The sequence below is a fragment of the Spea bombifrons genome, chromosome 1 (genome assembly GCF_027358695.1).
Source record: "Spea bombifrons isolate aSpeBom1 chromosome 1, aSpeBom1.2.pri, whole genome shotgun sequence".
In the NCBI taxonomy this organism is placed as follows: Eukaryota; Metazoa; Chordata; class Amphibia; order Anura; family Pelobatidae; genus Spea; species Spea bombifrons.
Window position 1 is genome coordinate 131162936 of NC_071087.1, and position 24456 is coordinate 131187391.

General features: G+C 36.4%; 1 protein-coding gene across 3 annotated transcripts in view; it reads left to right on the forward strand.

The window, feature by feature from the left end:
• Positions 1 to 24456, forward strand: part of ZNF608 (zinc finger protein 608) — a 47625-nt gene that overhangs the window by 16004 nt on the left and 7165 nt on the right. For all 3 annotated transcript variants that reach the window (XM_053473896.1, XM_053473909.1, XM_053473903.1), the window contains exons 3-4: positions 2679 to 2934; positions 24301 to 24388. In XM_053473896.1, coding sequence (XP_053329871.1) covers positions 2679 to 2934; positions 24301 to 24388 — 344 coding nt within the window. The remainder of the gene's footprint in view (positions 1 to 2678; positions 2935 to 24300; positions 24389 to 24456) is intronic.

Sequence of the window (24456 nt, forward strand, 5' to 3'; positions counted from 1 at the left end):
ATTCCTGGGAATTCCATTATTTTGTTAATTAAGCTCACAACCTGTTGTCTGCTATTTTTATACACATGCGGCTGCTTCACTACTGTTGTGAAAAAAAGCTATTGTAAATTTAAATTATTATACACAAGAGCATGACACTACATTTTGAATAAGGGCATTCAGCATATTTTTTTTTGTTTTTAGGCATTTTATGTTATTTTTTTGTAAGCGTTTTAACCTAAAGGTTATCGTTCCTTATTGAACCGTGTCTCTAATAGTGAAGCGTTGTGTGCTGTTTCTGAGCTAAGGTAAAACTACTCTGCTTTGTGTACGCAGAAAGTTTAGCATAAAGCCATTTCCTCCTTTTCTTCTATTGCCATTATCTGTTGAAACTGCAGATAAAAGAAACCAAGAAAGAAATAAGGCCCCATGGGAAAAGTCATTCTCAAATTACAAGAAGCACAATATACGACTCTATTCGATGGTGACATTTAGATAGCAAAAACATTTTAGAAACCTGGAACATTTTTATTATTGAATCTACTATACCAGTGTTGTCAAATTCATATATATATTTTTTTGAGGGGATATTAATCTATTCTAAGCGGTGCTAGCTATTGGAAAACCGTACAGGATGTAGTATATGTATATATTTTTTTACTGCATGACTACTAATGTACGGCCTTTTAGTGCTAATTGTATTTTGGTTCATTGGTAGGATTGGAAAAGCAGCAGACTGTTTAAATGCATAGTCCGTGAGTGCTGAAACGAAATAGAAAGGCATGTAATCAGAAGAAAAAGGCTGGCTAGAGAGTGGGGGATGGTGTTAGGAAAACTAAAAGGAATCAATAGGCCCTTGTCTGTAAAAAATTTGTTTAATGCTCGGTGCACCTGCTTTGTCAAGAAAGCTTTGTTAAACCACGTATAAATACAAATAATAAGCAGAAGAGAACTACAAGCAATTAGTTAATTTTAATAGCCTTTTACCCCCCTCCCTTGTAATTTGCACATTGGTCACAATAATCAATAACTATATATATATATATATATATATATATATATATATTTCAGTGATGTGATGATACTGTTTCCCCTGAACCTTACACCCCATGCCAATCAAAAACAGGATGTAGCGATTTAGCGATAAGTTACATGGATGGTAAATTAAAGATCCACGGACAACTTGTTCGCCGAAATATGGTTTTGTGTTCCCTCGCGTGTGATTGGAAATTCGGTTGAGTCTGCTTTCCTGTAGATTTTTCTAGGCATCAGGAAAATGCTTTGTTAATCTGAAAATCCTCCTCTGTCACTCCTCTTGTTAATATTCTTTATGATGCAAGCTTGTAACACAGAGGATTGGCTGCTAATCTTCCAGATCTAGAAGGCCTTTGGCGTTGGGCCATAATTAATGTGTTCACATAGCCTTTGTCTGCTTACAAATAATTAGACAGCAGTTCCATCCAGCAGCTGAATTAGTGATGCTTATAAATCATATTTGATAAACTGCAGTATCATGTCTTCAAAGTTTCTCTTTGCGCGTGTCGACATACTTTGATTAATAATAATAAAAACCCAGAGGCATTTCACGATTCTGTCATCTTCAATGAAGCATTTTCTCTCCTTCTGAAAAATGATGATTTCTTCGTATGACTTCTCCTTGAAGCGAATGCCGTCATAGTCAAGTGATATTTTTTTTTAATTATTTGGAAGTGGTTGTCCAAGGTCTTTGAAGATAGAAAAAAACCTTGATAGTTAAAAAATGTCAGTGTTGGTGGCTAATAGTTTTTACAGAGGGATTTAATTATAAAGGTCAGAGGTAGTCAGACCATGCAGCAACCGTGTCGCTGGTGGGAGGAGAAGGCTTTCTGAGCCTGAGGGAGAAGAGAGAGAGAATGCCCCAGCCCTGAGTAATGAAAGAGGGAGATGCTTTTTTATCAATATTTAAAGGTTTGTTTTTGTATATCCAAGTTATTTTAATTCCAGATAATTTTAAATAGACTTTCTTCCATGCTTAACGTAACACCCCTATTTAGAAATTGTTGTAGGACTAATAACATCGTCATAACATGATCCTTCTCATTATTATAAGGTTACAAATATATATAAAAAATAACTCTACGGACACATCAGATTTTGCCCCATTATTTTTTCTCTCAAAGCAAACATAATGCCTCTTAAAGGTAATATCTATTTTGATGTTCTCCTAAAATATATTTTTTTGGAAGTTATAGTGTTTCTGTTATATGTTTTTCATGTTTACACCACAAATTCGAATCTTGCCAGTGCTGATCAGAGGTGGATAATGGGTTTATGGTTAAAGAATATCTTTATTTTCACTGCCTTCTCCTGAATGCCTAAATAATGATATAAATGAGGTTTGCTCGTTATCTGTGTTACCTAAAAAAACAAAAACAAATAAAATACATTATTGATAAACGTGATGGGCTTATGTCTTTAAAACCAACAAGGAAGTAACACCTAGTTAAGTATGTATCTTGATTTGTTTTTTATTGGTCTCAACATACATAATTGTTAATCCATTACATTACATATGACCATGGCTGGAAATTTTAAATTCCAGTACTTTTTTCTATTTTGCCTACATGCAATATGGGTTCACAGTCGGCGTTTCTAATTGAATTACTCAGAAATGTAAAGCTAAAGTATTTGGAGTTAAAGAACTTTCTTATTATTCCTAGGTTGATCCCCTGTTTACAGTGCCTGCACCTCCACCACCTGTTTCTACCAGTATCTCTCCTCAAATCCTGCCAACCTACTTTTCTCCATCGTCATCAACTATTGCAGCCCCCGTGGAACAACTTTTGGTACGAACTCGGTCAGTGGGTGTAAACACATGTGATGTTGGAGTAGTAACAGAACCTGATTGTCTTGGACCTTGTGAACCTGGTACCAGCGTTAACTTGGAGGGGATTGTCTGGCATGAAACCGAAGAAGGTATGGCTCCTAAATTCTCTAGTGTCATTTCTTTTCATTGAACATTTCATTTTTTTGATTTATATTTGAATTGTTTGGTTATTTGTAAAGCTTCTCTAAACACAAATAACACTGCAGACATTCTCACAAATGTGATAATCCCCTTTTGTGTCGTTTTCCATCTTTTTGGATTCTCTGGTTGAAATCCTCTTAAATCTTTCTATTTGATGCCGGGCGTAGGACTTAGATGTGATTGCATTTTGTGACATTATATCCACATCAGCTTTATTGATTTGTTTTCTACTATGATTTATCGTCCTGTTAATCTTTAAAGCATTAAACGATCAAGACCTATAACTGCTTGACCAGCAACCCACTGAATACATATACAATTGCTTTGAAACATCTCCATCTTTGTGTATATTCTTTTCACTGTGTGCTAAGCTAAGCACTGATGCGTTCTCAGATAAGATTTTGAAGAAAAATAGTTATACAAGGTGCCTAGTGAAGTAAGTAGGTCTAAAACCTTTCTTATCTTGAATTATGATATCAATTTACAACCATGAAAAGAACCTTTGGGTTCAGCTCTAATTTATGTTATCATAGTTTATAACGCTTGTCGTGTCTAACTTACTGTATCTTGTAGAAAATCAATATAAAGCAGCAGATTTAGTGTGGTTTCATCTAAAGACTCTGAGAATACTGTTTATATCTAAGTGTGCCTTAGTATACAGAGAACAAGTTTAGTTCCTTCTAGCAAGAGAACGTCATGGTTTTGTATTCTCTCGTGTCAGGTGCTAACCAGTGCAGTTATTTGAAGTTGTTTAACAAGATGGTTATCTAAGTAGTCTCTCCAGTTGAATAAGCTAAACTTCTGACCTTCACAGAATTGAGTATCATGTGTTTGCATGAACATTCCTTAATACAAACAAGCAAATGTTACATTGTGTTCTTGATTACCCAACCCTACCTGAAGAGTTGAGGAGCATAAGAGCTTGATGCCTATTTTTTTATGGCTTGGGTCGCATGTTATGTATACAAATTTTAGGCTGGCAAAACATTGGAGGATGAGATACTATCGTCCTTGTTGCCAAATGTTTTCATTATAATATGTATGCATATCTTAATCCCGTAGAACCTGTGAGGAAAGTGTTGCTTGAGATGAGTACACATTACTTGAAATCCATAATATGTGGTTAATTAGAAGGTCCAAGGGCTGACCAACATGATTGTCGATATGGCTCTAAGGGCAGTTCAAGGTCTATTGATAAGATTCGTTCTTAGGGATTCTTGTATATGGATAATAAGTAAGGAATTTTCTTTGACGCACAATTCATGTAATTGTTTTTTTATTTACTTTTTAAGCCTTTTGGCTTAAAAGGCAAGTTTTATAATTAACATGGTTTCAACATACTGACATAGATAATGACAATTCAAACAACACCCACATTTGTTTTCCTTATCTCAGCATTGTCAGTTATGTTCTACAGACCTGCCACTCCTTAGCTGACCTTTTTGTCTGAGTTATCTTAATGCACTATTAAGCAAATGTCATTGTCTATCATGTCATTTTGTTTACACAGAAATGTCTTTAGGAACCTGGCTACATCTGTGTAACCCGGCTTGTAACAAGGTGTAAGAAGTGGTGCCTGTATCCACTGATGGCGTCTTCTTTAGCTTATTCCTAAGGTAGTCACATTGAGATTATTGTTGTCATAGTATCTAAAGTGAATATTATTCCAATAAAGAGACCGATGCTGTGTAGCTTGCAGTGGAGGTAACTGACGCACAGTTGAATTGAATGTTAAGTAGAATTTGGTCTTTGTGAAGACCAAATACAACATAGACGTATAATGGATATTGTTGTTAGAAGAAGCGATTTGCCTGGTATCACCACCATGGGGACAAAGGATAATGCCAAGCTTTATTGGGAAGCTGTTATGGATGTGTGTTGGGATTTTAAGGTACGAGCACATTACTGTAAAGTAAGCGATTTTTTTGGTTGTGTTGCAATGGCTTGAGGGATTTTCTTGTTCAGAACGGCACATAGGCTTTGTTTGGGTGATCCTATAGACTTTGGTGAAAGGGAACATTTTCAGGGAATGTTTTTAAACTTGTTGGCTAAAAAAAAACTTGTTTCAGCAGCTGTTTCTTGCTATCACAAAACAACTTCATTTCAAATGAAGACATTTATGTTACCCAAGAAAGCAAAAAAAAAAAGAAACAAAATAAAAGGGACTTGGATTCTTTAGAACATATGCAGAATTGTCTGAGGTTGTTTTGGGTTTTCTTCCTTTTTGATCTATCCCATGAAAAAAAAGTACATTGGCACAAGAACATGTTGCATTAAATTGTTCACAGATGCTAAAAAAAACCAACTTCCATGACAATTCAGATGTAGCATTTGGGGCACACATGGCTTTCCATAAATATGTGTGGTGAATTTCCATGGGGGGAGACATATCCCCCCACAGCTTTCTTCTCATGCTCATTATTCTGTAAGAAGTCCGTCTTTGGTTTCTGTGGTTTGTGCTTCGATTGTGTTTGTTTTTAATGTTCGCTCTGTATCTATATGCTGTAGTTCAGCAGGCAGACCCTTACTAACTAGTTCTTGTGTCCTGCCACTCATTTTGTGCACCTCTCTTCATTTAAATTGCTCGTACGAGCTCTGATCATAGTAGGTGCTAACTGCTGTGGTGTCCGTTCAGCGTCATCTGTTCAAAAGCAAACCTGCTTGAAGTTATTTAAATGACTTGTTTACTGTTAATTAAAATGGGCTGTTCTGCAAGCTTCTCTTAACTGTTCCTGGGAAAATGTAAGCACTCCGACATGAAACACTTTGGCCTCAATTGTATCTCATGCTTGGTTTAAAGAGAAATAAGCTAAGGAATTGAATACTCCATACTGTAAAATAAAACCTGCTTCTCAACGTGGCACATTCTGTTATGTTTTTTCTTTTCTCTTTTATTTTTTTATTTACCGTTTGCTCCCCCCTGCTAATGCTATTATGCATGTTTCATGTGGCTTTATTTTGTTAGACTCTTTAAACGACCCTCTTTGAATCCATGCTCTGTTATTACATTTACATTTTAATGCTTGCACAACTGCATATGTATTTTGTTAACCATTTCAGAGTTTTGGTGGAACACTAAGAACTTCAATGATGCGCAGTGTATTTTGGGAGTGATGGAGCGCATTTATGAAGATGGTGTTTTTGTTTGTTTTTTTAATATAAGTTGCAATATGTCAAATTGTCTCATTGAACATCATCACCCCATCACTTGGTCGTTAGTACCATACTGTGCTATAGAGTTGTCTCAATATTACCTTGCTAAAATCGTTATTTCATTACATTTCAGCTGTGACACCCTCTCAGAAATTGTAAAAGAAATTTAAAGAGGAACTCTAACCATACATTGGTTGAATCACATTAAGAATGTGTTCTTTAATTGTGTTCGGGTTTTAGACTGCTGCATGTCTGTCATTTGCATGTGTTCTAGCTCTGTTATTTGACCCAAGCTACTATACATACGCACTGACTCCTTATCATACTTCCTTGTGTTATACAGCTCAGTGGAATATGATGGGATTATATAAAACAACGGATAATAATAATAAATAAACAATAGTCTCAATCGTAATCACCCAGAGGGACCTTCTGAACTTCTATGTATTGCTAATGTCTATGTATTGAAGGACTTTATTAGCATTGCCATAAAGAGTCGGCTCAGGGTGGTGCATATAATATTAGCTCGTACAAACCAATCACAACATTTAAAAAAAAAACGCTTTCCAAGCTCTGGCAAGTATGACAAGTTGTGCTGAATGCACAATATTTCTTTGTATTACAGCCCATCGATACAAGTAACTGTGCATAACTTAATATCAGACATATTATATATGACAGTTTAAGGAATTTGTCCCCCGCATCACCTCTCACTCTATTGTTTGACTTCTATATCGAAAGGTGGTGTCACCCTAAAAAATGGTTGTGCGGTTCTCATGTTTGTTCTCTAGGTCTTTCTTTTTTCTATGATTGGAAATTGTGATATTTACATTAAAATGAACCAGATGTCCCATACAGTTCCTTCATCTGTCATCTAGTCTTTGTGTTTTATCGGTCTCAACATACATGCCTGTGTTAACGCACATTCATATAATGAATCCATTTTTAATATGACTGGACTTTCTTTTTAACTCATCAGTTAGACATTTATAAGGAACACTGCACATTCACAAATAGAAGGAAACCATTGAAGCGTTCATTAAGTGCACTGTGATCCATTCACTCACCAGTTCCCCCTGACTTGTTTTTAAACCATTATTAAAAGGGCATTCTCTTATTTGAATTATTTCTAATTGAGCATTTTGGAATGCATTTCAAATGTCACTTTCAGGTGCTTTTAGTAAATAGAACTGTGGGTGGTAATTCTCTGTAAATAGGCACGAAAAAGTTACTAACCAGCTAAAAAAACCGCAAAAGCTCCAAAAAAGAATCGCCTTCTTAGAAGACCAATCTGGTTTCTATACTAAACACATTACGTTGTGTTTTGTCCATACTAAGATGGATCTCACATATGGTAAATTTGACCTTGGGTATATCTGTTTTTGAGTCTCATTTTAAATAATATATGATCTTTTTATATATAACAACTAATACAATGCCTCTTATGTATATGTAATGACAAAACTAGAATTGACAGATTATACGCATTTACGTACTGCTTTGGGGGCAGCCTTTTTTTGGTGAGTGGTGGGTGAGAAGAAGAGATTGGGGGAAACAATTACGGCTGTTTGCTTTGTTGCATCTCAACTTCCATGAGGTCAGTAGTCTCATATTCCCTTTTTTTCTCCATGCATATCTTGGAATAGCATAGAGTATACTTTTATTAGGTGAGCGTGCTTATAAGTTATAGTTTCCTAAGCGCAAAGTCCATTGAATCAGAAACGGCCAAACATGCCTAGGCATTTATATTATAAGTGAATAGGTAAAAGAAATGATGTGCTCAGTTTCATTCTAAGAACAAGGCAATGGACCACTGGCATGAATGTGATGTTTAGTTTGCTGCCAAAATGATCGTAAGAAATGATCTCTTGAGTGTTTGTTGTCTTTGGGCAACGGGAAAGGAAAATCACCCCTCCCCCCCTTTTTTCTGCTGCTCAAATGCTTTGGCTAACTCTTAACAATCCCTGCAAGTGTCTGAAGATTGTTCCTTAAGGATCACAAGCTATACAGTCATAATAAACAGCACACGAAGGAAGTCTGACTTTTACGAGTCCTAGCAAGTATTTGTTTCTAGGCTTGATATTAGCTTGTATATTCCACTGGTTTACAAGAGAACCAGATGGGATAACAGATCTGAAATAGTTTTGCTGGCTGCCTGCCACAGTTCATAATGTTTTGATTTGTGCGGATAAGTAACCATTCTTCGTTTCCCTGTTTGCAAGAGCTTTCCTGTAAAGGTTTGAAGAGAAGCTAATCCTTGGTTTCCTGTAAAAAATGTGTGCTTGTTAAATGGATGTTGCTATAATGCGACTCTGAATTGTGTGAGTTTATGACATCAGTTGGGATCAATGGCTTGTAAAGAACTTGAGTAGGTTTAAGTACTTCTAGCTAATGGCAGCAATAGGAAAAGAAATTATAGTCTAAAAAAAAAATATCTTGTTTATATTTATTTCCAAACGTTCAACTAAGTCATATATTATTCATAAGCCCTGATGGCAAGCAATTTAAAGAAACATTATAAAATGCAATGATGTCATAAAAGTTAAAAGTTAATGCTTATATTGATATAACGCTGATGACAATGCTGTGTAGAGAGCATTGTTGGACTTTTAATGCCTTCCAGAAATCTTTAGTGACGTCCCAAACCTAATCCCGTATAACCGCTGCACCCTGTGGTCTGGTCTAACGGTAGTAATGACTTACACATGTATGTTTTCCAACGATAATAGTTACAATATATTGTTTGTTTCACTTTCTACAAGGAAGTTATCACGCACGCTGTATTGAGAAACAACATGACAATACAGGCAACTTGGAAGGTCCCTATAGAACTCCTGCTTACGAGCCAGCGCTGTCAGTTTGCTTTAGAAAGCAAACGCTATGATTTGTAAGCTACCTGTCAGTTTTGAGCGGTCAGGAATGTTAAACATTGAATTAAACATATTTGTGGTCAGGGTGTTTACATGCATTTAAAATAATTGCAAATCCGCTTACCACTGCTATTTTTAAGGTAAACCAATGTGACGTTTTAAGGAGCAAGGAAGAGCTGTTTGCATGGATTTTATATATATATATATATATATATATATATATATATATATATATGTGTAATATGTAAAAAAAACTAGGTGCCTGTAGCATATTCTAGTTTGATACCTTACTAGGTATGTAGCTTTAAATCTGGTCTGCACCAACCTAACCCCATGGGAGTAACCTTTAAAATCTGTTGATTTTGCTACACATTTCGCGTTCGCATATCACTCCAGCATTTGTTTTACAATCGAGACCACCCGACAAATGCTCGAACCTGCCTTTTCTAACCTACGGTGCATGTGTATTCATGTTTCCCTTTCCATTCACGGATATCTCCAGCTGGGAAAATACAGTGTGTACAATTTCTCTGTGCCTTCGACTGACATTTCTCATAAATTGCAACAGAAACACTGTTATCAGCGGCTTAATAGCAGCTCTACAGATCAAGTCTCAGCAGGACACAGAAACTATGGTAACCACATTTTTTTTTCCAGGCAGATAAAGGGGAAGGGAGGTTTAAGTAGAAAAGTAGTCGAAGCAAAATTGTAAATAGAGACCAAATTACTTAAGACTTGATAAGGGTCTGATGGGTTAATGGTATTGTCCTGCGAAACATCCACTACACAGCTGATCTGTTCCTTAAAAATGTACTTCACGCTTTCATCATCTCCAGATAAGTGGGTTGTGCTTTTTTAAAACAAAATCACCAAGACGTCTGGTCTTTTCTCCTCGATTTTTTTCCAGCAGCGCTCATAATGGAAGCTTCAAGGGATTTCAGACTCCACAGTCAACAGTGTGGTTTTGTTATCTACTCTAATCCCTTTAAATTAGCAATACCGCTCTAATTGCTATCTGTTTACCTGAATAGGTGGCCAGTAGGCTTGCTAGAAATAAAAGATGGTGACCATTCACGGTGCTTCTGGTCATACAATAAAGGGTCATTTGAAGTGCCTTGTTTTTAATTAGGAATTGTTAGGGGACTGTTGGAGATCACAGCGAGAAAGAACTCATACAGTGAGCCAAATGCAATTTAAAATTGCCTGCCTGTACCAAGCTTAACAAACAAGTTTTGTATTCTCCAAAGCTGGTCACGTTTGGTGGTTAAAACTGTATACGTTATCGCGTTCAGATACAGTCCAATAGATATATCTTTATGAACTGTGATTTGTTGATTATTGCAAAGATAGGTAATCAAGTTAAGTATTAGGATTATAGAACAACTGCGCGGTTAAGTATCTCGTTGTCTTCTGCTTCATAATGTATATAAATCCGTTTTGAGGAGAGTGAACATGAGGGATCTCGGATAGGGTCTTAAAAAATGCATTATGAAAGTTTTCAGATATTTAAGTGTAATTGTAAAAAAAAGGCAGTTTAACAAATAGTTCAGAGGGTGTAGGAGTGGTGGAGGCTGATACAGGAGGGAAGTTAAGGGTGCATGGCAGAGGCAAAAGGCTATCATGGGCATCGGACAAGATAAGGTTTGACGTTTTGCAGGCAAAAATGAGTGGCCAAGATGGGCTAAATGGTTCTTATCTGTTGCCAGATTGTACGTTTTCTATCTTTGTTCCTTGTTAGAAGGGAAATCAGGCCATTCAAATTGAGATGATAAAGCCCAAACGTCACATGATAGCTACAACCGAAAGAGACTCCCCCATATCCTAAAACCAGAAAAATACTTGGTGACGTGCTGTGTGTGTGAGAGCTCATAATGCTGATTAACTCAAACATGTTGTGTGACCAGACATGTTTAACAGTTCTTACTGTGCCCTTGGAATTTGACTGTACTCTGCTTTTAGCGTGTAATTGCGAAATCATTTTATGTTCATTAAAAATAAAATGTGTATTACCTGCCAAATGTGTTTCCTGCCGACGTAGACAAATCTAAGGGTTTCACACTAATCAGGTAAAAAGGCAGCGGGAACCTTCTTTTTAATTGCTTGGGGGAAAATACAGAGTTTATATTTTTCTGTCCCAAGCTTGTGGTTGTAATCAGTGGCTGTCAGTCACATTGTTGCATTACACGGCGTGAACGAAGCAAACTGCCATTGCGCTTCCTTATGAGGTGTGGAAGATTAAATCAGGAAACTGACAAATAGTAATTGGTAATAAACGTTGCACATAACAATGTGAGGAAACAGAATTTTGCACGCATACAGTGCTTGCGGTGTGTATATCAGGTATATGCTGGCGTTATATTTTACACAGAGATAAGACTTGTTGTTGCTTTTTATCTTATCCCCTATTAAGTAAGAATTTTTATGGCATTTTGAAAGAGCTATATAGTATAGATAGTTATATGCCAGCTTGGTTTACTTTGGGTGTGTCCGTGGGTTGGAGAGTTAGCGTTGGCGATCTATGCTTAGATATTTCTCCTTGTAAAATACTTTCATCCCCTTATACTATAAAGCGTAGATATTGAGCAATGTGAGGTACCTGTAATGTAAGAATAACGTGCCCTGATAAAGTATTATCATTACCTAAAGCCAACGGAGTGGATGGCCTTGCTAAAAATATTAAATAATTCAAATAGCAGTAGCAGCTAATTGGAAATTGTCACTAGGCGCTCGCTCACTCTATTATGCTTTTGTGAACTACAAAAAAAAGGATTTTTTGTTCACTAGGGGTTAATCTGTAGGAAGTAATGTACTACTAGACAATATGGAAAGGCTATATGGCACACTGCCCTTGCGAGAATGCCTGTTAGACCTTCTTTCGTGAGGCTCTTTCCAGGCTTTGCCCATATGGCATAAGAAATCGGGCAGATGAAATGTTAACCTTAACTCACAGTTTACAGAATAAGCCATATGATCTCTCATAAAAAGTCTGACTTGGCAATGGGAATAACTTATTTTATGTCATAAACACATATCTCATGTGAAGATATTTTTTTCTTTACAAGGTTATGACGAGAGTCCATAAGTAGCAAACTCTTTGTGATAAAGATTGGATTTCTTCGTTGGCTTTTCAGTGTTTCATGAATACACATGAAAAATACGTAGATAAATCTGGGTTAATATAGTTGCTGTGTTAAATCCTGTTTCGACTGGAGTCTAACAAAAGCTACACTAATATTCCTTGACCACAGAAAGCTTGTTAGAGGTCGTTACTTTGCAAAAACCATATAATTCCGTCATAAACGTAGGTTGATTCATAGTAAAGCTATTATACGTAGGATTATACCTAATTGCAATGGTTCTCATTTCCATGTAGCTATACCAGAATCCCTTGCAATAGACGGCACAATCTACTGTGGAATTCTATGAATCCATTTATAGCGTGGCTTATTCTTGTGCTTTATTGTACAATGACTGATTTCTATTGATTCAAAATCAGTGTTACTACTGTCAAGGGTTTCTAGGCGTGAGGACGCATGCAATATTCAGACATCAATTGCTAGAAACCAGCCTAGCACTGATGAGACCCAAAAGCTCCAAACAGCTGTCTGCGTGTGGGTTTTCTGGCTGTGCCCTTCTAACCCATGCTGTGTCTTAAAAGCCTTTTTGCATATGCCTTCTGTACAAAAGGGATCTATGTTTAAAGTGCATAAATGCATGAATGGATACACTGTGTGTGCTTCCCATTTGCATGTAACGACCCAGAATCCCAGCATGAGCTATGTAAATGTGCTAGTAAATTGATGTGTTTTTTTTTAACCAAAAATAATCCATAAATGCCACTGACTCATAACTTCCCTTAATCATTTAACCACCTTCTTTATTGTGCATGTGTGTACATATATGTGTGAGTATGTATGTAAAATGTGTATGTATGTATGATTGTGTGTTTTCTACTGGGCTGAAAATTTTATGTATTTTTATGTATTTTTATTTACTACTGATGTCATTTTTACAATCAACTCAACAAGGAAAAAAAATGGAAATAGAAACATAAATTTGTTACATGTTATTTTTATAACATCAAAATGGAGTCACACCCCACGGGTACAATAATATATTTAATATTTCCCCAGAAATTGTTTAGAGAAAAAAAACCCAAAAATGTTTAGAATAATTTTAATGTGAAATACAAAAAAAAACAAAATACATTGGTAAATTAGGATAACATATCATAGAAATAATTGCAAGCATGTTGCGTTTGGACATAATGGAACCGAGTCAACCCTACTCAGGCAATATCTGCCGTCGGCAGTTAAACAAACGCGAATGCCTTCGATTATTGTTTACGTTCCTTGTAAGGCGTTGATGGCTGTCATTTTATCCTTTCCTACAGCCATTTGCTTTTCTTAGGCTTAGCAGAAGCTTGCACAGTAAGAGAGACTATATTGTCTCGGCTCAGTAAATCTTCTTGCACATTCCTTTGTCATCTATGGTTGCACCTGTGATTTTTTTCCCCTCCCTCTCACCATTATCTAGATGTCTTTATTGTCTTGGGTTAGTAGGGCACGGTAAAAAGGGGTTTGGCTCTCAAGGTTATTTTCATGTACAAATCTAACAGCTTGGCGAGCAGCTAGCAACCACCTAATAGCTATAAATGACTCAACCTCTAGTTAAAATGTACTCGCTTTGAATATCCATGGTCTTCGTACGCATTAGGATTCTTTTTTGCCATTTGTTTTTACAAAGAAGCTATTTAGCGAAGAGGAGCGCTGGCATGAACACAGCTGTGCTAATCCTCACTTCATTGAATGAGGAAGGATATTGTTCTTAAGTTCACTTCTTGTTTTATTCTCTTAGAAATGTAAGATGACTCATAAAATAAATTGTGCTGTAGAAAAAGGATTTGGAAAAATATCTGAGTTGGAGGGGGGAATCTATGTATGTTTATAGTTAAAACATACAAAGAACTTATATGGAGAACTATTATATTTTTATTGTATTTTAAGTGGGTTTTAATATTTGTTTTCTTCTCCATTTTGCTTTTCTATTCTGTGAATAAGTTGCCCTAAATCAGTATTTTTTTCATGTTTTCATGTGTTGAACAACATGAAATGAACGCTTTGCTGTCCAGGGACTTGGTAAAAAGAGGATTCATTGCTTTTTGCGCCTTCCAGTTTAAGATTCCTTCTGAGACGCAGCCAATTTCTGCTACAGTATGTGCCAAGTGTCTTATGCCCTGCTTTTAGCATTAATTGAAAATGTGGGGGGAAGAGGTTTGGTGAGGAATTTAACGGATGAAGTAGCTCTTTCAAACAGTGTTTTATAGATCATGTTATGTTGTTAAAACATAAAGTTTTATGTTAACGAAGGTACTTAAATATATAGAAATTGTTTCAATTGTGTCAATTTTTTTTGTGTTACATGGGGAAAATAGGCAGACTTGATAAGTCAAATGGTTCTTATCTGCCATCACGTTCTAGGTAATGAGAAAGTAGCATTAAAGATAGCCCATAACGCTCTTTTTTTAATGCAAATAGTAGAATATGAACATCCTAATGCTATTGTATTACTAGATAATTTTATATGTGAAAAATACCCAGAAATAACAAGTTATGGGTATAATCGACAATTACTTGTGTCAAGGGCAGCTACAAAAAGGACATATTCTACTTCTGAAAGCTAAGGTTGGATTTTATTTAGTTGTGTCAAGATATGTTACCGGTAGAATTGACAGAAACTTTACATTTCACAGTGTGTTTCCGACAGCAAATTGAATGTAAAAGTAAGAAAATAATTTTAACCGTGTTCGAAAAGCTAAAGTCTTCTTGTGGAAAGAGTCAATGAAACTCCTGCTGTTTTTTTGCTTAAATTTGGCAAAGTCTTTTTGGGCAAGTGAATACAGACTAAACAGATTACAATTGCCTCTTTTTTTTTTTATTGAAACTTTGGCCTTGTCTTAACTTCATCTAAGAAAGAGGAAAATGGTGTGAATAGAAACCCTGCAGTGAGAGTTAGGCCTAATGGGAAAAGGCTGGAAAAACTGTCAAAGGGTTTGATTGACCAGCGTCTACTCCGGAGTCCCTAGAGAAAAACAAAAAAATCTTCTTATCCTTTCTGAGAGGATTTCATGTGCCGCTCAGAGTTACAGATTATCTGTTGAAAAAGAAGCCCACGATAGCTTGTAATTTAGGTTTAAAGAAGTGTTTGGAATATATCTGTCAGAAGCCATTGATATAACTTGAATAGAAACCAAGAAAATAATTATGATGATGCTTGCGGGTGTTTTGGAAAATGTAAATGGAATAAGGCATTTATTGATGCATCTCTGTCATAAATAGAAGAGAGGAGGCCACTATTTTCATAAATCGATTAATCCATGAATGCACAGTTCGAATATAAAAACGCGTGTAATAAACAGCTCGTGATAAATATGGTCAGTGGGTCCAAGGAGTGATGTAACCAAAATCCTGTGAAATTAGAACGGAATTGTTTGAACTTTATTATAGATCAAATAAACACACACGATTTTGCTCAAAATGAGTCAGTTTTATATTGACAAACACCTTGCGTATTCCTAGTAATAAAAATGGCTGACATTGTTAACTGTACATTAGGACCAGTTTTCAAAACCCACATGCAGGGGTCAGCAGGTGCCTTCAGTTCTCATATTAAGTACGTATGCTTAGTAAGGTAGGAAAGAGCAATTTACTAACTAATTCCCTAGTAGAATTAGCCAAAGAAGAAGGCTTGAGTCAGTCACACTGGCTGTGTCCACTTCTGCTCGCAGCCGGTGGGGGAGGTTGGGATGGGAGCGGGAGACCAGTAGATGAAAACCACCTATGTACAGCACAACACTTATTCCTTGTACAATGTTGGCTTCCCTATTAAATGTGTCTGCTACCACACCTTCAGTTTAAGGCACTCTATAAATCCATGCAGAGGGGCTGTTCTTTGTGGCAATCCCCAGTAGGACTATGAACACAGCTGTGGTTAAGATCCCCTGTGGTTAAGATCCCCGGTTCCAGGTGTTGGATAGTAGTACCACTTCACTAAGACAGTTTGCAAAGCAGACATTATTTACATACTTTTAGCATTCTTCTTTGATAGTTTTGTGTAGATTCAGCCACCTTTGTTATGGTAACAAACACGAGCTGCAGTATGTGTATGGGTCCAGGATCTCAGGATTTTTTATTTGTTTTGAACATGTTAGTAGATCTATGCATTAATCTACTTTATTGTTTATACTATATACAAAGTTAGAAGTCTTCAAATTTGCCTTAGAGTGGCAAATTGTAACCGCTTCATGAAATGTCAATAATAATAGCAGTGTCAAGTTGGCCATTGTGAATGGGGATTCTGGACATTTCATGATTAACATTGTATCATGAATAACACAAAAAATTATATTTAACAAATTACTTGCTTTACAAATTACTTGGAAATCCAGATAATGAAAAGGGCTTCTTGTAGGTCCATACATGGCTAGTATCAGACATGTCTACACAGTATCCATTTATAAAATGTGTTATCAGTGTTTTTTCAACAGCGACATGTCTGATTAATGATCCAGAAAGAGAGGTGCAGAAACGCTTCTCTTTCTCCATGAATCTATGCTGAAAGAACATGCCTTGTCTAATTGCCTCCCCTGTCAAAGTGCCTTCTGGGTCCCATTTATCTCCCGGGACCCATCTAAAGGCCAGCTTTGGAGAACTCCTGTTGCCAGCGGGCCCTGTGCATGTGGCCCTGCAAGAATGGCTTTTATCCCAACATAACTGCATCTACCATGTGCAAATCAGCATCAGATAATGAATAATCGGTGATCACTAAACCTATCATTTTTTTAAACCTCATAGAATTTAAGAATGGTGTGTGTTTTAATATAATATATATATATATATATATATATATAATCTGTGCAACTACTAAGTGTTCATTTAACATACGCAATGCCAAATAAGATTTACAAAAGAAAAAAAAGGAAAATTTACATCTAAATGCCACTTTAGATGTAATCTTTATTGTCCTGTTAACAAATGCAACTTGGCTTCATTGACTACCAACAGGGCTGTTTATTTTTGCTCCAGGAGCAGACAATTAGTCACACTCCATTAGACTTGTTTACAAAAAAAAATCTCTTTTCCAAGCCTGCTATTGAAATATTTGTTTGTCTTCCCCCCCTTCCTTTTAGTCTCTTTGCCCATAACCATTAAATTGCCACAGCACTCTGCTATGCATTTCAAAGAAATGCCTAGCACCCCCAACCAAGCCCTGAAATGGTTAAAAGGCAAAAGAGATTGACCTGCTGATGTGGGACTTGTAGTGAGGGATGCGCCTTACAACCCCCCATCGTCAAGTGGAAAGCTGGGCTTATAACAATCGCAAGCAGAGCCGTTTTATTGAATTTTGCCCATAAATTGGCCATATTAGATAAACCTACGCTTCTGTATGAGCATATGCGCAGGTCTGTATCAAAGGAAGGAAAAGCTGGGCTATTCCTGTAGTCATTTCATTCCTTGTCTGTATTATCTTGAATTGCTTTGTTAGCCTTAAAACCTGTCACAAATCTGTTTCTAAAGTGCAGCCCAGCTGCTTACTGCGAGGAATTAAAGTACACAAGACCATAAAGAAAATTCTCACGCAACCGATAAGGCATTTAGCATCCCTCCCTCCCCCCAGTAATCTGTTATGTACAGAATAATTGTTAACCATGGAATGCTTTATCAGCTTTTAAGTCATCGCTGGTATGAATAAACGCTAGAAACATTGGTTAATGGGTTAGCAGGCTATAAGCAAAGAAAAGAAAAGGAATTCCTTGCTCACGGGCTTAGAATTTATAAACTGAATTTATAAAGCAATTTGTGCATTTAAATTCTGTGTACTGCCTTTAAAGACTATGGCAGCAATGAACACTTCAATGAAAGTCAAATTCTTTTTTTTTTTATAAAACGCAATAGTCTTTCTATTTTTGTAATTTTTCTTATTTTCTTTCAGTTTATCTATTAGTAGTTTAAATGAGGTTTATATATATTTTTTTGGAGATAAAAAGCTTGTGTTTCTTGCTAATATCTCATGTTTTTGGTACTTATTTTTGAAAATCTATGCACACACAAAAAAAAATGTCCACGTCTCATCAGGGTTATCAATGGCCGTGAGTAAATTGGCTCTCGTCCCACTTGCTACATGGCAACCTTTTATTTTAATTGGAAAGATTAATCGAGTTCTGGTTTTTGCTTTCTAGATTCAGATCTAGAAAGGATAACAATGAACCATAAATACAAAAACATTTTAGAATACATTGTACACCTGACGAGGCAAAGCTTATTTATCTCCAAGCATGTTGGATAGCCAACAGATGCCATTGTGTATTCCCTAATATGATAAACCCATAACATGGCTAATTGGATTATGTGTTATGTACAAAAGGGAAGAACGTGGTAATTACAATAAAAATACGAATTTTCCCTTTTTAGTTGCTAAGTGATGTTAACATCACTAAGGTTAGGCTTATTCTTGTAAGGTGAATTCTGTGGCATTCAAGTGCGTTGGCCGAAATTTGTTCTAAAGCACAATTCTTAGTTAATCGGTTTAATATTCATATCATAAATCTTTTGGCATGTGAGCACACCATCTTGTTTCTGATTATACAGGAATATGCGTATTTTTTTTTTTTTTACGAGGCAGACAGGCACTGCTTTTCTTGCAGTCTGTTGTAGATTGTGTGAAATTCTGCCTAAAGACATAATAGGGGAAGATCATTTCTAGTAAAGGCAATAGCAGCCATTTAAGGGCTTATTAGCAGTCTGTGTGATTTACGGAGGCCTCAGCTGGCTGCCAGCAGAGGTTTAGGAATGTGTTCTCTAGGGCCTGGTAGCAAAAGATGAAAAGGACCCAGAACTGGCACAAAAGCAAATAAATGCTTTGACTTGAACTAAAACATCATAATTTATGAGACTACATTCCACACTCTCTCCAGCACGGCACGGACAGATAACTGCTTTTACTTTAGCACAGAATATTTGCTGCTCTCTTAACATCTTCTTCTGAAACCTAAAAGCCTTCATTTTGTTTTATTACCGCCAGCAAATAATGATTAATATGTGCTTTATATATACAGTAAGTATTCACATTCTTGCCTTTTGCACAATGGAAACCTGGAATTTATTCCTTGAAGTATACGCAGATATTTCTTAATCTATTAAATTACAGGGGGGAAAAAAATCAATGTCCATTTTTCCCTCCACTTTGTCTTCATAAAAAAATGCATTGCTTCACTGGCCGTTTCTGTGCATAAAATATATGACTAAGTACAAATGTAAGTCTTGTACGTTGACTTGTTATGTACAGTTTGATTCTTAAATACCTCGTATGGAAAAAGGGCAAAAGACGAACATACACATAGAAGTTTGAAAGATCATCTGTATTGTATGTTCCTAGTATTCACTCTCTTAAAGAGCTGGATCATTAATCAGACATGTCCCTGTTGAAAAAAACTCCACATTTTATAAATGGATTCTAACTGTAGACATGCCTGATACTAGCCTTGTGTGGACCTACAAGAAGCCTTTTTCCATCTGCTGGATTTCCAAGTAATTTATAAAGCATTACTCAATAACCCTCATTTTTTGGTATTATTCATGATGCAATAGTTCTTGCCTATTCCAGGCATTTACCAAACTACAATTACTAGTGTAAAAAACAATTAGCAAAAATGCGTGTATGAAATATTTCTGCTCTTCACTCCAACACCGGCATGTCGCACCAGAATGGCCCCAGTTTAGCCCAAATTTATTTACATTTTCATTACCGTCGTATCTAAGTTTTTTGTGTTATATGTCTATTGTGTGTTATATTTGCATCTTACTACTTATTGTTGTGTCAAATATGCCATGCAGTTAATTGCTACCTGAAAATTAATTTGTTTTAATAGTCAATCCTGGGCGTTCTGTTGTGCCAAACAGCCTAATAGGATTTCCTTTGCAATAAAATTGCCTGCTTGTTAATAATAAGATAAATTTAGGGGACACATTAATATACGATTTTGAACACCACACTATTATCTCTCCTGCCTTAAAGTAGTCTTTTGTTCTGTAGAGTAACCGAAGATAATTTACAATGAGACTAAGGATGTTTTTCTTCTTCTGCAATCCCTGGATGGATTTTCATACACAGGAAAAATAAATTGAATTCTGCTTCAGTTTCCTTGCATGTTCTGTGCTGGTAATAAGGTGAGCGATTCAGGATAGCGAGAGAGATATCTGGCAGTGAAGTAATTAATGCAAAGTACAGGAAGCTAGTCTGACAGATAAGCATGATAGCTTTGCTATATATATATATATATATAGCTTGTCTTAACAGGCTTGAGGGATTGGGGCTCTGGAGGAAATCGCGTTTTTCTTCTCTGCAGAAGAAAAACTCAAGCATGTGTTCTAAGGCACCCTGTGGTTCTATGCTTTGCTCTGTAGAACCACCACATTATGTAACGATTTCATTGTTATGTCTTAATAACAATAGAAATTTGTTTCATTGTATACATAAAGAATGTAATGCCTGCATCGTAGCTTGTAGTTATTGTGATTTTTGTACATACCCTTAGTGAACTGTTCACCAGTCCATACCGCGCAATGACATCATGTCATGCATTACATCTGTGAAAGGTTACTGTTGCTGTAGAAACGAGGAGGAAAAAATAAAAAAGAAAGAAAGTGACCGGAGAGATGCTTTTAGCTGACCATTCAACTAAATATTGACCAACTGTCTTTTCACGAGAAAGAAATAGATGGCAGCGAATAAGCTTGAGTCTAGTTTTCCAAGAAGCTGAACGATTTTCCCAAATCAATACAGCTCATCAGGCATCAGAACAAAGGCTGCGGGGGATGCGACGGGGATTGAGGTGCTCATAGGTTCTTTTGTGTTTAAAAGCAGGGAAAACCCAGGGGAACGCCAAGTCTGCCTTATGCTGTTCATTGCCTTCTTTGTGTTGGTTTCCGAGGAGTATTCAAAAAACATATGTTGACAAAATGGTACATCAGGGCAAGGGTGTATGTATATATGTGTGTGTATATATATCACATACACCCTTTATGAAAGAGTGTCTCAAGGGTGAATTGTCTGCCTGCTAAGAAACTAAAATTCCCTATAATGTGCAGCTATAATGCTAGTGGTACTGTGGGAATTACCCGGGATAGTCATTTTACTTGAGGAGTTGTAATTAATAAATGTCAAATAAAGTCTAGCCTCTCCAGCCACCTACCGAGCGAGGCTATCTAAACTGGCAATTTTTAGCCCTTTCAGCAATATAATCTGTGCTTAGTACATTAACACCAGAGCAATGTGTCTCAAAGGTTTATGGCTGTAGTAGCTGCAGCTCACTAGGGCATAAAGTGTTTCATTAGGCTTTGCCTTTGTTACTGCTGCCCTATCTCCTGAGCTCCATTGCAGTACGTTATTTGTTCAGATAAAGCTCAATGTTCAGGGTGACTAATCTCAGCTCTGTGTTCCAGATGGTTTGATTACAGGATGTGGTTAAAATGACTCTTCAAACATTTGGCTCAGCAGTCGAGCTCTTAAAAAAAAAAAATCAGGCTCTTTCTGGTCACCTGGCACATTTTTCCCCCTTTCGCCTGATTTTCTCTTTTGTAGTTTTAGAGGCACCACTTGCAGCTTGAGATCTTTCATTTAAAAACCAATGTACTTATTTCTGTATTAATGCCACTTAAAGATTTTTTTTTTTATCCTTAATTACACAAAGAAAGATTGAAATCTGTAGGGAATGTGTCATGTCTTATATCATGTAGTTTTATATTGTATAAATTTATCATAGGCATATTATGACAGCGAGAGCGGTGTTTTGGTAGCCACCCATGAAATATAAGGAAGTCTGGTTATCAGCCGTATTTCATCCCTTGAAATCAAACTACGTGAATTTATGATTAGGTGATTTTTTGTTATTGCAGTCTATATGTTTTTAAATTGGAAGTTAGGAACCTTGTGGGCAGAGATGTACTTTGGGAAGCTTTGCTAATGCAAACAACTTAATGTTTGGTTTGCTAAGCCAGGAGGTGTTACACAAGACATTATCATTGTTTGGACTTCAGGCGACATGACACAGATACCTCAGAGGATCTCGCCTCCCAGCCTTTCACACCCTAGTTCCTAGTACTGCTTTGGTGTTGACCCTTCAAGGAACCCGAGAATGTACGTGCTTCATAATAAATAGTCAAGTGAGAGCATTGAAACCACAGCTCTCCGCACAACTCTCTCTTTCGTGACCTATTTTCTTGCTGTTGGCAGATATGTGTAACTATTACTACCTAGATCCTATAAGAAGTATCTACAATTTACTCATTAAAGATATCTTTCCTCAACTAATGTGTATGTAAGCTAAAGAAAACAAATAGAATATTCTAGCCCTGTCTAAATGGATACTGTTGTAAAATGAATGTTAACTCCCTTTGACGGCACAAAATTTTTTCTTGACAGATGATGATCGAAGGTAAAACTTTCTTCTGCTTGTGTCATGACTTTTGGTTCAAATGCAAGAAGTAAATCTGTTCTTAATATTAGCACCTTTGGTTAACCACGAAAAATGTTGGGCGATATGAGACTAAAACGTAAACACATAAGAAGTAAGCTTGCAAGCATGGCTCTCTCCACCTAATGTATCGGTTTGTCTTAGTCTGTCAATTCTCGTCTTGTCATACCCCTTGAATATATGTATTGTATTAAGCGCTGCGTAAATTGTTGGTGCTAGATAAATAAAAGATAATACTAAGTTACAAGCTGCTTCCTCAGATGGATGGAACCATTTGCTTGCAGCGGAACTGCTTGTTTGCCGACTCACTGCTCTTTTAGTGAACAGTGTGACTTATACCTAAGCTGGTAGAGTGGATCTTAACTAGATCCCATCTACCATTTGCTGGTGCTTTAGGAAAACTAAAATACTCCACATACAAAACATTGTCAACACAGTATTCCTTTTCTCTGCCGTTTATGTGCAATATTTAAATTTTTGAAATTCCAAGCACAAATGTTAAATGCAGAATGTTACATTTATAACTCGAGAAAATGTAAGTATATTTTTAAGTTGCTAACACATATTTCGTTAAAAGCAAATAAATTAGAATTAGAAGTATTTTTTTTTTCTTTTAATTATTTTAAGTTTTATGTAAAAGATCTCAATCCAAGCAATCCTGCTGCTTGTTTGGCATGAAATGCAGACCAGTCTCATGTTTGTTATTACCGACAAACTGAGAACCCTAGATTGGGAGAGGGGTAAAGGAAATAAAGGGATTTCATAGGGGGGCTAGGTTTTAAGTACTTGAGCAGGCTTTCCTGTTTTTAATTTTACGAGTCTTCCAATGTGGGCTTGTTGTTTCTTTTATGTTTCCTTTCAAGCGTTTTTAATTATACATATGTGCTACATCAGAGACTTTATAACAGAGCAAACCGGTTTACTGCATCTATAGTTCAAATGCTATACTCCGTTGACTTACAGGCAATAGCAATATATGCCTTTGCAGCATATACAAAAGATTTACAAGGGAGCTTTAAGAAGCTGGGTATTTGACACCACACACACACTAGCCTGGAGAGCATCTGATCCCATGGCTTTATTAAATCTTTTAGGTTGGAGGAGGGTTGTCGAACACAGAGGTCCTTGTTGAATGGTATACAATTTGCCGCTCATGGAACATGCCTTGAGTTGTTTCGTAGATGTATTCCCTTATATCATTTTTCTTGAACAAATGGTTAAATAAGCTTTTTCTGCTAGCGATTTTTATTCTGTTATACATTGTGGGTTTTAGCCATTAAAAAGAAACAAAATGTCAGCTTGGTTATGAAGACTAGATTGTGAAGTCACTCTTTTTTTTTCTTTGTTTCTGTGTGGATTTAAACATCCCTTTATGTTACAATCTTTATCATCTGTCTGTTAAAAGCAATATAGATTATCTGTGGTTATTTTCTGATTTAATCCATACAAACTGGTGCTTGGCTTTTGCCGACTGCCTGTTAAGTGAGAGCAATTATGTTTAATAATAGCAACATTTAGAGGTGGCGATTTACAGCAAGACGTAGTAAAATGTATTTCCTGCTGTCATTCCTATCTCGATTGTGCATACACATACGCCGTTTCCTGTGGGTTTCAAATTGAGGTTGTTAAAACCGAAAAAAGGAAGCACGTCGACCACAGCTATTAAAAGCAATCCTAACTGAATTTCCGAATGTACTTTTTTTTTTTAAATGACAAAAAAAAAAAAAATATGAACTCAACATTTTTCTTTTCATTTGTAGGTGTGCTGGTTGTTAATGTTACTTGGCGGAACAAGACATATGTAGGCACTTTACTGGATTGCACGAAACATGACTGGGCACCCCCAAGGTATGCTGTATTCTTGGAGAAATCTAAATGTCATTGAGATTAAGCAGAAATCCTTTTACGAACATGTA